Here is a 13,764-nt window from a genome sequence, read left to right as displayed (position 1 = left end):
TAAAAAAGACGAGAAAATAAGAAAAAACATGAAAAACACAATGAGTAAGTACAGTATATACAGGGTCAGTTCCAATATCATAGCTACAATATGCAGGGATACTGGAGTGATAGAGGTATATACTGTATGTATAGGGATAAGGTGACTAGGTGTCAGTTCATAAGATAAACAGAGTAGCAGCAGGTTGTATGTAAGTGTGTGTGTGTGTGTAGAGTCGGTATAAATCTATGTGCATGTTATGTGTGAGTGAGCAGATTATGGAGAGAGTGTGTGTGTGAGTGTGTAGGGCTCTGTGAGTGTGCATAGAGACAAAAATGAAAATAAAAGGACACAAGGTGAACTCAGATAGTCCGTGTAGCTATTTTGTTAGCTATTTATCAGCCTTATTGCTCGGGGATAAAAGCTGTTCAAGAGCCTGTGTGTGCCAGACTTGATGCACCGGTACTGCTTGCTGTGCAGAGAGGATAATCTATGGCTTGGGTGGTTGGAGTCCTTAACGATTTATTTGCGCCCCCCCCCCCCCTCCGTCCCCCTCCATCCCCCTCCGTCCCTCCTGTAGACTGACTCATCGTCCTCGGTGATCAGGCAAAGCACCATCGTGTCAAACTTAATGATGGTGTTGGAGTTGTGCGAGGCCACGCAGTTGTGGGTGAAAAGGGAGTACAGGAGGAGACTAAGCACACACCCTGTGTGGCCTCTGTGCTGAGGGTCAGCGTGGCAGAGGTGAGGTTGCCTACCCTCGCCGCCTGAGGTCGACCCGTCAGGGAGTCCAGGATCCAGTTGCAGAGGGAGGTGTTCAGACCCAGAGTCACAAAGCTTGGTGATGAGCTTGGAGGGGACAATGGTGTTAAATGCTGAGCTGTCGTCAATGAACAGCATTCTCACATAGGTATTCCTATCATTGTGTAATATATGGATCTGTTGGGGCAGTATGCAAATTGGAGTGGGTCTAGGGTGTCTGGAATGGTGGAGTTACTGTGTGCCATAACCAGCCTCTCAAAGCACTTCATGATTACAGAAGTGAGTGTTACATGGCGGTAGTCATCGTGGCATTTGAGTTTGTGTGGCAGTGAGTTCCTGGGGACAGGAATGATGGTGGTCATCTTAAAACCTGTGGGGATTACAGACTGGGACAAGGAGAGGTAGACAATTACCGTGAATATACCTGCCAGATGCTCTGCACATAATCTGTGAACCGGCCCGGGAATACCGTTGGGCCCCGCGGGCTCGTGGGTGTTGACCTGATTAAAGACCTTTTTCACGTCGGGCCTCGGAAAGCTGAGATCACCCCATCCTCTGGGTGGGTGATGACCCTCACACCCGGCATGGTGTTGTTGTTGTCAAAGCGTGCATAAAATGTATTGAGTTCTGTGGTAGATCACGGATGGGTTTTCCTTTGTAAAGCGTAATGGACTGTAAACCCTGCCACATACGGCGGGAGTCGGAGCCTGTGTAGAATGATTCAACCTTATTCCTGTATTGTCCTTTTGCTCGTTTGATGACTCTGCGTAGGTCATAGCGGGACATCTTGTAATTATTGCTGTCCTCAGCCGTAGCCTCAGGGTTGTCTACGATAGCTCTGTGTGTGGTAACCATGTCCTTTAGTTTAGCGCCAACCTTGGTGTTAATCCAGGGCTTTTGATTGAGGAAGCGGCGAACCCTCACCATGGGGACAACGTCGCCGATACATTTTCTAATGAAGCCAGTGATGGAGGTGGTTAGCTCGTAAATGTTATTGGCTTAGTCTCTAAACATAATCCAATCAGCGCTAGCAAAGCAGTCCTCTAGCATAATCCCTGATTCTCGTGACCATTTCTCAACGGAGTGAGTCACGGGACCTTCCGGTTTGAGTTTCTACTTGTAAAAAGGAAGCAGGAGTACGGAGTCATGCAGAATGGAGCACAAAGGAGGGCCTTCTGGGTAGAATAACAGTAGTCTAGGACTTTATTGCCTCTAGTGGCATTGGAGACGCGTTGATACAAATTTGGCATCACGTGTCAGAATTAAAATTGCCGGCAACCAGAAAAGCAGCCTCTGGATGTAGGTTTTCTTTCTTGTTTATAGCGTTGTACAGTTTGTTAAATGCCAGCTTGTTCATTTTCCTATCCTTAGGTGGAAGTGGTCAGATGACGCAGATGCTGCACTACAGGACTGTTTTGCTAGCACAGACTGGAATATGTTCTGGGATTCATCCAATGGCATTTAAGAGTATACCACCTCAGTCACCCCAACAGTTATCGTGCATACATATCCCAAACAGAAGCCATGGATTACAGGCAACATACACACCGAGCTAAAGGCTAGAGCTACTGCATTCGAGGAACGGGACACTAATCCGGATGCTTATAAGAAATCCCGCTATGTCCTCAGACGAACCATCAAACACTCAAAGCATCAATACAGGACTAAGATTGAATCCTACTACACCAGCTCTGAAGCTCATCGGATGTGGCTGGGTATGCAAACTATTACGGACTACAAAGGGAAACCCAGTGATGCAAGCTTACCAGATGAGCTAAATGCCTTTTATGCTCACTTTGAGGCAAGCAACACTGAAGTACGCAAGCGAGCACCAGCTGTTCCGGACGACTCTGTGATCACGCTCTCCATAGCCGATGTGAGCAAGACGTTTTAACAGCTCAACAATCACAAGGCCGCAGGGCCAGACAGATTAGCAGGATGTGTACTCAGAGCACGGGCACCAACTGGCAAGTGTTTTCACTGACATTTTCAACCTCTTCCTGACCGAGTCTGTAATATGTTTCTAGCAGACCACCATAGGCCCAAGAAAGCGAAGGTAACCTGCCTAAATGACTACCACCCCGTAACACACATTGGTAGCCATGAAGTCCTTTGAAAGGCTGGCCATAACTCACATCAACACCATCCTCCCGAAAACCCTACACCCACTCCAATTTGCATACCGCCCCAACAAATCCACAGATGACGCAATCTCAATCACAGTCGACACTGTCGTTTCTCACCTGGACAAAAGGAACACCTATGTGAGAATGATGGTCATTGACTACAAAGCTCATTACTAAGCTAAGGACCCTGGAAGTAAACACCTCCCTCTGCAACAAGATCCTGGATTTCCTGATAGGCCGTCCCCAGTTGGTAAGGGTAGGCAACAACAGGCTGTTTCTGAACACTGGGGCCCCTCAGGGTGCGTGCCTAGTCCCCTGTTCACCCATGACTCCAACACCATCATTACGTTTGCTGACGACACAACAGTGGTAGGCCTGATCAGTGCTAAATACGGCTGCTAGAATCCTGACTAGAACCAAACATTTTGATCATATTACTCCAGTGCTAGCCTCCCTACACTGGCATCCTGTCAAGGCAAGGACTGATTTCAAGGTTTTACTGCTAACCTACAAAGCATTATATGGGCTTGCTCCTACCTATCTCTCTGATTTGGTCCTGCCGTACATACCTACACGTACACTATGGTCACAAGACGCAGGCCTCCTAATTCTCCCTAGAATTTCTAAGCAAACAGCTGGAGGAAGGGCTTTCTCCTATAGAGCTCATTTTATGGGATGGTCTGCCTACCCATGTGAGAGACGCAAACTCGGTCTCAACCTTTAAGTCTTTACTGAAGACTCATCAGGCCTTCCTGTGACATCGGGTGCTGAAGGTGCCCTGGAGGGCAGGAAGTTTGCCCTGTGGTTGTGGGCGGTGCATATGTAAAAGTTTGTTAGGGTTTTAGGTGACAAGCCAAATTTCTTCAACTTCCTGAGGTTGAAGAAGCGCTGTTGCACCTTCTTCATTACACTGTCTGTGTGAGTGTACCATTTCAGTTTTTCCGTGATGTGCACGCCGAGGAACTTAAAACTTTCCACCTTCTCCAATGCTGTCCCGTCGATGTGGATAACGGGGTGCTCTCTCTGCTGTTTCCCAAAGTCCACAATTATCTCCTTTGTTTCATAGTTGTAGCAAAGTCACTCCATGAAGATTTTTGCGATAGCATATACTGTATGAAATGTATTAATTACACTGTTAGAATGTTGCAGTCAGAATGACTGTTCATTAGCTTGAAGGGGGTCCGTCGAGGCCCAGTGGTTCTAGTGTATAAAAAAATTCTAGTGTAATTATTATTATTATTTTTTACAGTGCACCATTCGAAATACATTAACTCTTTGCCCGCCCACAATATTTTCCTATAATGCACCATCATTTACAGTATGCTGCAGGAAAATGTTTCCGAGTTTTTGAGTGTTTATAATACCCCAAATTACCATATCATTGAACGTTTTTCCGTTACAGTGCATGTTGAAGATATTCCTGCCCAGACAGACACCCAGACAGACAACCAGACAAAGCAGCTGGCTCTCACTTTGAGATATGGTGACAGCTTCGCATGGGCTCAGCCAACCCAAGCTTGTGTCTAATTAATTTCAATCCGCAATTTGCATAATTGAATCTGTTTGTGTGATGGTAATGCGATTGGTCCTTTGCAATAAACATCTGTGTGTGTTGCACTACCCCATCATGTCTGTGGCTCCCACAGACATGATGGGGTAGTGCCTCCTATGTGCATAATACAGTATAAACAACTGTAATTGCAGGTGGCTATAGGGAACCTATGAACACTGTCAAAAATACATTAAATGCCATTATTTTCTTTAAGGTCAGGGTTAGATTATCCAGGGTCAGGGCCTGTAAACGGGGTACAGAGTAGTGCATGTATCACATGCACTGTTTTCAATGTTATCTAACTATAAACTTGCATGAATTATCGCTACTTTATAACTTTGAATTCATCTGTACGTTAGCGAAGCAGCTTCTCAAAAAAGCCACAGCCACCTGCCAGAAACTGATTACTAAAGTAACACAACACACGTTCACAAAAGATCACGTTTGACTTCAAAGCCTGGAGAACAGACAGGCAAATGTGTCCCTAATGTAAAACTGAGAAGCAGGGCCCATTTCACCGCACAAATAGATTATTCACAGATGTCTTGGTGGAAAAATAACGAAAGCAAAGTCAAAAGAGGACTAACCATTTGGTTTCTCCACATATAATCCTCCACTTCACTGATTCAGGATAGAGAGAGAGAGTTAAAGACAGATACTATAAGGAGGGTAAGATAGTGAGACAGTGAGAGAGAGAGACAAAGAGATAAAGACAGAAAGAGGAGAGAGAGAGAGGGAGGGAGAGAAGATTTAACTTCATCTCTGACTCCCTGATGGGTCGCTCTCCTCCACTGCTCTGTCCGTATCTCTACCTAATGAATAGTTAAAGGAAATGAGAGGACCCCTGAATGGAAGGCATAATTAATGGAGGGGAGACATGCATCAAGGTCATGTGCGTCGGACTGGAGGAATCACACTGTTTAAATTGTCGGTATTAATTGAATATTTGCTCTGCGTAGATGAGCCACAATTATTTGAAGAGGTTACAAATGAATTGAATCACTTTGGTACTGGGGAGGAGAAATAAGAGAAGGGAAAGGGAGATTGGGTTTGACATTATTGGACACACCTTTTTATCTCTCTTTCTCATTCTCTCTCTGTCTTGTTTGCATTCTCGCTCTCGAACCTCACTCTCTGTCTGTCTGTCTGTCTGTCTGTCTGTCTGTCTGTCTGTCTGTCTGTCTGTCTGTCTGTCTGTCTGTCTGTCTGTCTGTCTGTCTGTCTGTCTGTCTGTCTGTCTGTCTGTCTGTCTGTCTGTCTGTCTGTCTGTCTGTCTGTCTCTGCTCTGTCTCTGTCTGTCTGTCTGTCTGTCTGTCTGTCTGTCTCTCTCTCGCTCTCTCTCTCTTTCCTCTTTCTCTCTCTACGTCTCTCCATCTCGCCTCATGACTGACCATGCAATCAGAGGGATAATCTTTTCCTTAAGAAAAGAAAGAGCGAGAGTTGTGTGTGTTCAGCAGCATTGACAATGTGAAGTAGACTGTTCCATTGCAGACAGCTCTGATGCTTCGAGAGATGGAGACAACAGAGAACATTAACAGGCGGAGACAACAAAGTCCTAAATTACTTTCACTTCTCTGTGTCTCTGAAAACTTTCTTTGACTTTGATGAATGAAAAAGTTCCACTGGAGTTTAGGGCAAACCTACAAAATTGTTCATAGAGGAAGGAACTTCTGTGACAACAGGAATCAGCTAAATGCACATAGCTGCCAAAAGGGCTCATGTTTGACAAGAGCAGTAACTACCAGGTCCTACATCACTATATCTTTGCCCTGTGTGCTGCTTCAAATGTAATACAAAACTCACCTTTATCTGAACCGAACCCACAGATGGGTAGTATGGCAGGTAGCCTGACGGGTAGAGGCTTTGGGCCAGTTAACCGAAAGGTTGCTGGATTGAATCCCTGAGCTGACAAGGTCAACATCTGTCATTCTACCCCTGAGAAAGGCATTTAACTCACTGTTTCCTGGGTGCTGAATATGTTGATTAAGGCAGCCCTCTGCACCTCTCTGATTCAGAGGGGTTGGGTTAAATGCGGAAGACACATTTCAGTTGTACAACTGACTAGATATCCCCCTTTCCCTAATAGAAGTTCCTGGTGCCATTTCAAAACATATAAAACTCAAATGCATGGGAGTTACATTCCCAACAATAATGACAGAGGTAATAGCATTGTTTAGCCACTGAATTTGATTACAGTTGTCCCTCAGGGCTCTTTTATCTATCTCCATGTCTCTTTCTTTCTTTCTCTCCCTCCTCTACTGTCTACTATTTATCTTTCTCCAGATAAACAGAGTAATTGTGGATTTCTCTCATGCCATTGGGCTAATCTGTATGGGCGCCCATGCCCCTGCAGCTCCTGCCACGGCCCTGGGGTAACCCTGTACCAACCCCTGGCATGTAAACACACCCTCATCATAGTAATCATCTCAACATGCAACCATGAGCTCTGGAACACAGCCAAACTGCACCCACCTCCCAACTGCTGTTATCATATGGCAGGGTATGCATTTAGATACAACGCTGCGCTACTGTTGTCGGTACGCTATGGTATCTACTACTAGCTACTAGCTAGTAGTCAGTTAGCCACTGCTAGCAGTCATCACTGTTAACTAGGACATCAGCCAGCCTCAGCCCGGTCAATTCCTGCCAGTCTGCAAAGCGCGATATCAACCCAGAGCATATGGGACTGCTTTTTCTCTACCACATCTCCTGGATTCCTACCGCATGCTCTGAACCTTTACACCAGATCGTCGCAGCTAGCTAGCTGCTATCCGAGTGGCTGCTCCTGGCTAACGTCTCTGTCCCAAAGCAAGGACCAGTTAGCCTAGAGCTAGGCCCATCTCCCGGCTAGCCGAAGAGATCCATCAGACAATTCCTGGGCTTCAATACCTCTTGCCAATTGGCCTGGAACCTTTGCTGCTGCTGACACGGAGCCCCGCAGATCCATCACGACTGGTCTGCCGACGTAGCTGTTCGCGGGAGTTTCAACAGGCTCTCCCATTACGACATCACCCTGAGGACCATCTGCTAGCCTGCTAGCCCCGGCCTGCTAGCTGTCTGAATCGCCGTGTCTCCAGCTCGCCTGGCTACACACTGGTCCCTATGATCACTCGGCTACACATGCCTCTCCCTAATGCCAATATGCCTTGTCTATTGCTGTTTTGGTTAGTGATTATTGTCTTATTTCACTGTAGAGCCTCCAGCCCTGCTCAATATGCCTTAGCTAGACCTTTTTTCCACCCCCAACTCATGCAGTGACTTCACCTGGCTTAAATGGTGCCTCTAGAGACAAAACCTCATCATCACTCAATGCCTAGGTTTACCTCCACTGTACTCACATCTTACCATACTCTTGTCTGTAAATTATGCCTTGAATCTATTCTTCCGCACCCAGAAATTTGCTCCTTTTACTCTCTGTTCCGAACGCACTAGACGACCAGTTCTTATAGCCTTTAGCCGTACCCTTATCCTACTCCTCCTCTGTTCCTCTGGTGATGTAGAGGTTAACTCAGGCCCTGCAGCCTCCAGCATCACTCCCATTCCCCAGGCGCTCTCATTTGTTAACTTCTGTAACCGTAAAAGCCTTGGTTTCATGAATGTTAACATTAGAAGCCTCCTCCCTAAGTTTGTTTTATTCACTGCTTTAGCACACTCCGCCAACCCGGATGGCCTAGCCGTGTCTGAATCCTAGCTTAGGAAGGCCACCAAAAATCCAGAAATGTCCATACCCAACTAAAACATTTTCTGACAAGATAGAACTGCCAAATAGGGCGAAGTTGCAATCTACTGCAGAGATAGCCTGCAGAGTTCTGTCATACTATCCAGGTCTGTGACCAAATAATTTGAGCTTCTACTTTGAAAGATCCACCTCTCTAGAAACAAGTCTATCACAGTTGCCACTTGCTATAGATACCCCTCAGCCCCCAGCTGTGCCGTAGACACCATATGTGAGTTGATCGCCCCCCATCTATCTTCAGAATTCATACTATTAGTTGACCTAAACTGGGACATGCTTAACACCCCGATCATCCTACAATTTAAGCTACATGCCCTCAATCTCACACAAATTATCAAGGAACCTACCAGGTACAACCCTAAATCCGCAACCATGAGCACCCTATCATCCTGACCAAATTGCCCTCTAAATACACCTCTGCTGCCTTCAACCAGGATCTCAGCGATCACTGCCTCAATGCCTGTGTGCGTAATGGGTACGCCATCAAACGACCACCCCTCATCACTGTCAAATGCTCCCCAAAACCCTTCAGTGAGCAGGCCTTTCTAATCGACCTGGCCCGAGTATCCTGGAAGGATATTGACCTCATCCCGTCTGTAGAGGACGCCTGGTTGCTCTTCAAAAGTGCTTTCCTCACCATCTTAAATAAGCATACCCCATTCAAAAAATGTAGAACTAAGAACAGATAAAGCCCTTGGTTCACCCTAGAATTGACTACTGCTCTGGACCAGCACAAAAACATCCTGTGGTGTTCTGCATTAGCATCGAATAGCCCCAGCGATATGCAACTTTTCAAAGACATCAGGAACCAATATACTCAGTCAGTTAGGAAAGCTAAGGCTAGCTTTTTCAAGCAGAAATGTGTTTCTTGTAGCACTAATTCCCAAAAGTTTTGGGACACTGTAAAGTCCATGGAGAAAAACAGCACCTCCTCCCAGCTGCCCACTGCACCGGGGATAGGAAACACTGTCACCACCGATAAATGTACGATAATCGAGAATTTCAAGAAGCATTTTTCTACGGCTGGCCATGCTTTCCACCTGGCTACCCCTACCCTGGCCAACATCTCAGCACCACCTGCAACAACTTGCCCAAGCCCCCCCGCTTCTCCTTCATCCAAATCCAGACAGCTGTTGTTCTGAAAGAGCTGCAAATCTGTGTCCCTACAAATCAGCTGGGCTAGACGATCACAACCACAGCTGGGCTATCCACCACAATTGTTGCAACCCCTATTACTAGCCTATTCAAACTTTCTTTCGTATCGTCTGAGATCGTCTGAGATCCTTTGAAGAGGGGGATGACCGCGACACTCTAGACCTAAACTGTTATAGACCTATATCCATCCTGCCCTGCCATTCTAAAATCTTCGAAAGCCAAGTTAACAAACAGATCACCAACCATTTAGAATCCCGACGTAACTTCTCCACTATGCAATCTGGTTTCTGAGCTGGTCATGGGTGCACCTCAGCCACGCTCAAGGTCCTAAATTATATCATAACCGCCATCGATAAAAGACAGTACTGTGCAGCCGTCGTCATCGACCTGGCCAAGGCTTTCGACTATGTCATCACCGCATTCTTATCGGCAGACTCAATATCCTTGGCTTCTCAAATGACTGCCTCACCTGGTTTACCAACTACTTCTCAGACAGAGATCTGTGTCAAATCAGGGGGGCCTGTTGTCCGGACCTCTGGCAGTCTCTATGGGGGTGCCACAGGGTTCAATTCTCGGTTGTACTCTTTTCTCTGTATTTATCAATGATGTTGCTCTTGCTGCTGGTGATTCACTGATCCACCTCTACGCAGACGACACAATTCTGTATACATCTGGCCCTTCTTTGGACACTGTGCTAACAAACCTCCAAAACAAGCTTCAATGCCATACAACTTCCGTGGCATGCTCTTCAACTGATTGCTGCCCGCACCGTCGCCCAACTAGCATCACTACTCTGGACGGTTCTGACCTAGAATATGTGGACAACTACAAATACCTAGTGTTGTTGTCTGTTTAGACCGTAAACTCTCCTTCCAGACTCACATCAAGCATCGCCAATCCAAAATGATATCTAGAATCGGCTTCCTATTTCGCAACAAATCCTCCTTCACTCATGCTGCCAAACATACCCTCGTAAAACTGACTATCCTACCCATCCTTGACTTCGGCGATGTAATTTACAAAATAGCCTCCAACACTCTACTCAGCAAACTGGATGTAGTCTATCACAGTGCCATTCGTTTTGTCACCAAAGCCCCATGTACGGGGCGGCAGGGTAGCCTAGTGGTTAGAGCGTTGGACTAGTAACCGGAAGATGGCAAGTTCAAACCCCTGAGCTCGCAAGGTACAAATCTGTTGTTCTGCCCCTGAAAAGGCAGTTAACCCACTGTTCCTAGGCTGTCATTGAAAATAAGATTTTGTTCTTAACTGACTAGCCTAGTTAAATAAAGGTAAAAAAATAATAATAATAAATTGTAAAAAATGTACTACCCACCACTGCGACCTGTATGCTCTCGTTGGCTAGCCCTCACTACATATTCATCGCCGAACCCACTGGCTCCAGGTCATCTATAAGTCTTTGTTAGGTAAAGCCCCGCCTCATCTCAGCTCACTGGTCACCATAGCAACACCCACCCATAGTACACAATCCAGCAGGTATATTTCACTGGTCATCCCAAAAGCCAACACTTACTTTGGCCGCCTTTCCTTCCAGTCCTCTGCTGCCAATGACTGGAACGAATTGCAAAAATCACTGACACTGGAGTCTTATATCTCCCACTCTAACTTTAAGCTTCAGCTGTCAGAGCAGCTTACTGATCACTGTATTGTGTTATTGACTGTACGTTTGTTTATGTGTAACTATGTGTTGTTGTTTTTGTCGCACTGCTTTGCTTTATCTTGGCCAGGTCGCAGTTGTAAATTAGAACTTGTTCTCAACTGGCCGACCTGGTTAAATAAAGGTGAAATAAATCAAATTAAATATAAGAAAATATATATCTATGTGGCTAATTCATGTGTCTGTGTATGTGTGTTTGTGTTTACGCCGTTTTGTGGTTCTCCCTCACAACGGATTTCATATAAAATAAATATTTTGTCCTGTATAGGTCTCTTTTCCGGTAACATTTTACTGTGTTTGTGTTGCATGTGTGAACCAATATGTATTATGGTAATATCCAGACAATGTAGAGTTGATCCAATGCCATCTGTCTCTGTAAAAAATGAAACTGTGACAAACAACCGACTTTGTTCACCGGGATAAAAAAAGTGAAGCGTTTAAGCCAGCAACATTGATCAGAGATCTGTACATGGCTAGTTGCCTAACAAACCATACAACAGCATTATAGAACAACACAATAGTACCACAAACTCGAGGCTTCCCAAACAAAGCAGTGAGGAACCGTCAATGCAGCGACATCCATCACCCTAGACAATAATGCTGGGTCTGAAATAGCACCCTATTATGGATGTAAAGCACTACGTTTGACCAGTGCACTATATAGGGAATGGGGTGCCATTTCGGATTCAGGCCCTGGTCAAAAGTAGTACACTGGATAGTAATATAGGAAGAGGGTGCAATTTGGTACACACTCTGAGAGGCCCATTGTTGAGTGTTTGTTTACCTTGCGCCCTCCCGTGTTGAGCCGGATGGGCGTGAGGAAGGGGTCAAAGATCATGTGGCTGGTCTCGATGTTGACGGGAGACTGCCTCTTCCCCACGGAGCACAGGTTCCAAGCTGAGTTCACCAGCCCCCAGAATGACGGCACTGCAACACACAAAGAAGTAGAGACAAAACGGTTAGCATGTGTTGCTAACGATGGCGATGCAATAGGGCAGAAGCGGTTAGCATGTGTACTAAACAATGGCATTGAAATACAAAGAGGTGCAACACAAAACGGTTAGCATGTGTTGCAAAAGAGATAAGAGCGGCTAAGGAGGGTTTTGTTGTGTCTTTGTTAGGGCTACTCTATGGTGATGCGAAGTAAATTATCGGTCATATGGGAGAGCGTAGATTACACATGTAATAGGGACACTATAAGTTAGTACACACACACACAAAGACACACACAAAAAACACACACACACAAACGAACACACACAAACAAACACACACACACACACACACACACAGTCGTTTTTGAACTATCAAGTTTCAAGTTTTAATGTCACGTGCACAAATACAGTGAAATGTCTTTCTTGCAAGCTCTAAACCCAATGCAGAAATCAATATCTATATAGGACAGAAAATAACATAAGATCGAACAAAAACATGAGAAATTCAAATAAGAAATAAGAAGAACACGAGAAAGGAAGAAGCTATATACAGGGTCAGTTCCAATACCATATTTACGATGTGGAGAGATACTGGAGTGGTATAGATAGATATGTGCAGTATAGGGGTAAGGTGACTAGCTATCATGATGTATGATAAACAGAGTAGCAGGAGCATATTGTGTATGATGAATGTGTGTGTGTGTGTGTGCGTGTGCGTGTGCGTGTGTGCGTGTGCGTGTGCATGTGTGTGCGTGCATGCATGTGTGTGTGTCCTGTATGTAGAGTCCTGTGAGTGTGCATAGAGTCCGTGCAAAAAATCTAGGGTCAACTCAGATAGTCTGTGGAGCCAGTTTGTTGGCTATTTAGCAGTCTTATGGCTTGGGGATAGAAGCTGTTCAGGAGCCTGTTGGTGTCAGACTTGATGCACCGGTAACGCTTGCCGTGCGGAAGCAGAGAGAACAGTCTATTTCTTGAGTGGCTGGAGTCTTTGAAGGGATATTTGGGGATTTTGGCAACTTCGCCAGAGTTAAATGAACTTGTGGATACCATTTCTCTTTGTCCAGTATGAAGGAAGTTAGAGGTAGTTTCGAGGAAGTTAGAGGTAGTTTAATGCTAACTAGCATTGGCACAAAGACTGGAAGTCTATGGGTATCTGCTAGCATGCTTTCAGATACCCATAAACGTCCAGTTATTGCGCTAATACTATTTAGCAATTATGCCAGCGCTAGTTAGCGACTTCCTTCAAACCGCAAGCAGAGACATAAAAACGGTATCCACGAGTTCATCTGACTTTGGGGAAGTAGATAAAGGTCCTCATTGTCAAAAATTTCCGGACCTTCCTTTCACACCGTCCGATATAGAGGTCCTGGATGGCAGGGAGTTCGGCCCCAGTTATGTACTGCGCTGTCTGTAAAATCCTTTGTAGTGCCATGCGATCCAAGGCAATGCTGTTGCCATACCAAGGCAAGCAGTGATGCAGCCAGCCAAGATGCTCTCAATGGTGCAGCTGTAGAACTTTTTGAGGATGTATGTAGGTCACCTAGAAGAACCCCAAGCAGCAAATGGATATGAGCAGTTATGTCATCCAGGCTTAATCAGAACAAAGTTAGCAAACTCTAGCATCATCAGATAGCACTTCTATGTACTGCCGTAAGACTGGCAGGACACAGTGAGAGGATGACACTACAGGGAAAGTGCTATCTCTATATTAATCTCTCTCTCTGTCCCTCTCTCTATATCTCTCCCCCTCTCTCTACATCTCTTTCTCTTTCTCCCCACTGATGTCTTATATAAGACTTGGCCACTGACGGCAGGAACTCTCATCCTGTGCAGAGGGAAGGATG

At 45.6% G+C, this 13,764-nt stretch overlaps 1 protein-coding gene across 4 annotated transcripts in view; it reads right to left on the bottom strand.

Annotated features, from left to right (window-relative positions):
• The window catches only part of ca10a (carbonic anhydrase Xa), a 313,370-nt gene that overhangs the window by 173,621 nt on the left and 125,985 nt on the right, over positions 1 to 13,764 (bottom strand). For all 4 annotated transcript variants that reach the window (XM_042306024.1, XM_042306026.1, XM_024387817.2 and 1 more), the window contains one exon: positions 11,770 to 11,912. In XM_042306024.1, coding sequence (XP_042161958.1) covers positions 11,770 to 11,912 — 143 coding nt within the window. The remainder of the gene's footprint in view (positions 1 to 11,769; positions 11,913 to 13,764) is intronic.

The sequence above is a fragment of the Oncorhynchus tshawytscha genome, linkage group LG25 (assembly GCF_018296145.1).
Source record: "Oncorhynchus tshawytscha isolate Ot180627B linkage group LG25, Otsh_v2.0, whole genome shotgun sequence".
NCBI classification, from domain to species: Eukaryota; Metazoa; Chordata; class Actinopteri; order Salmoniformes; family Salmonidae; genus Oncorhynchus; species Oncorhynchus tshawytscha.
This window is presented reverse-complemented; position numbering and strand designations above follow the sequence as displayed.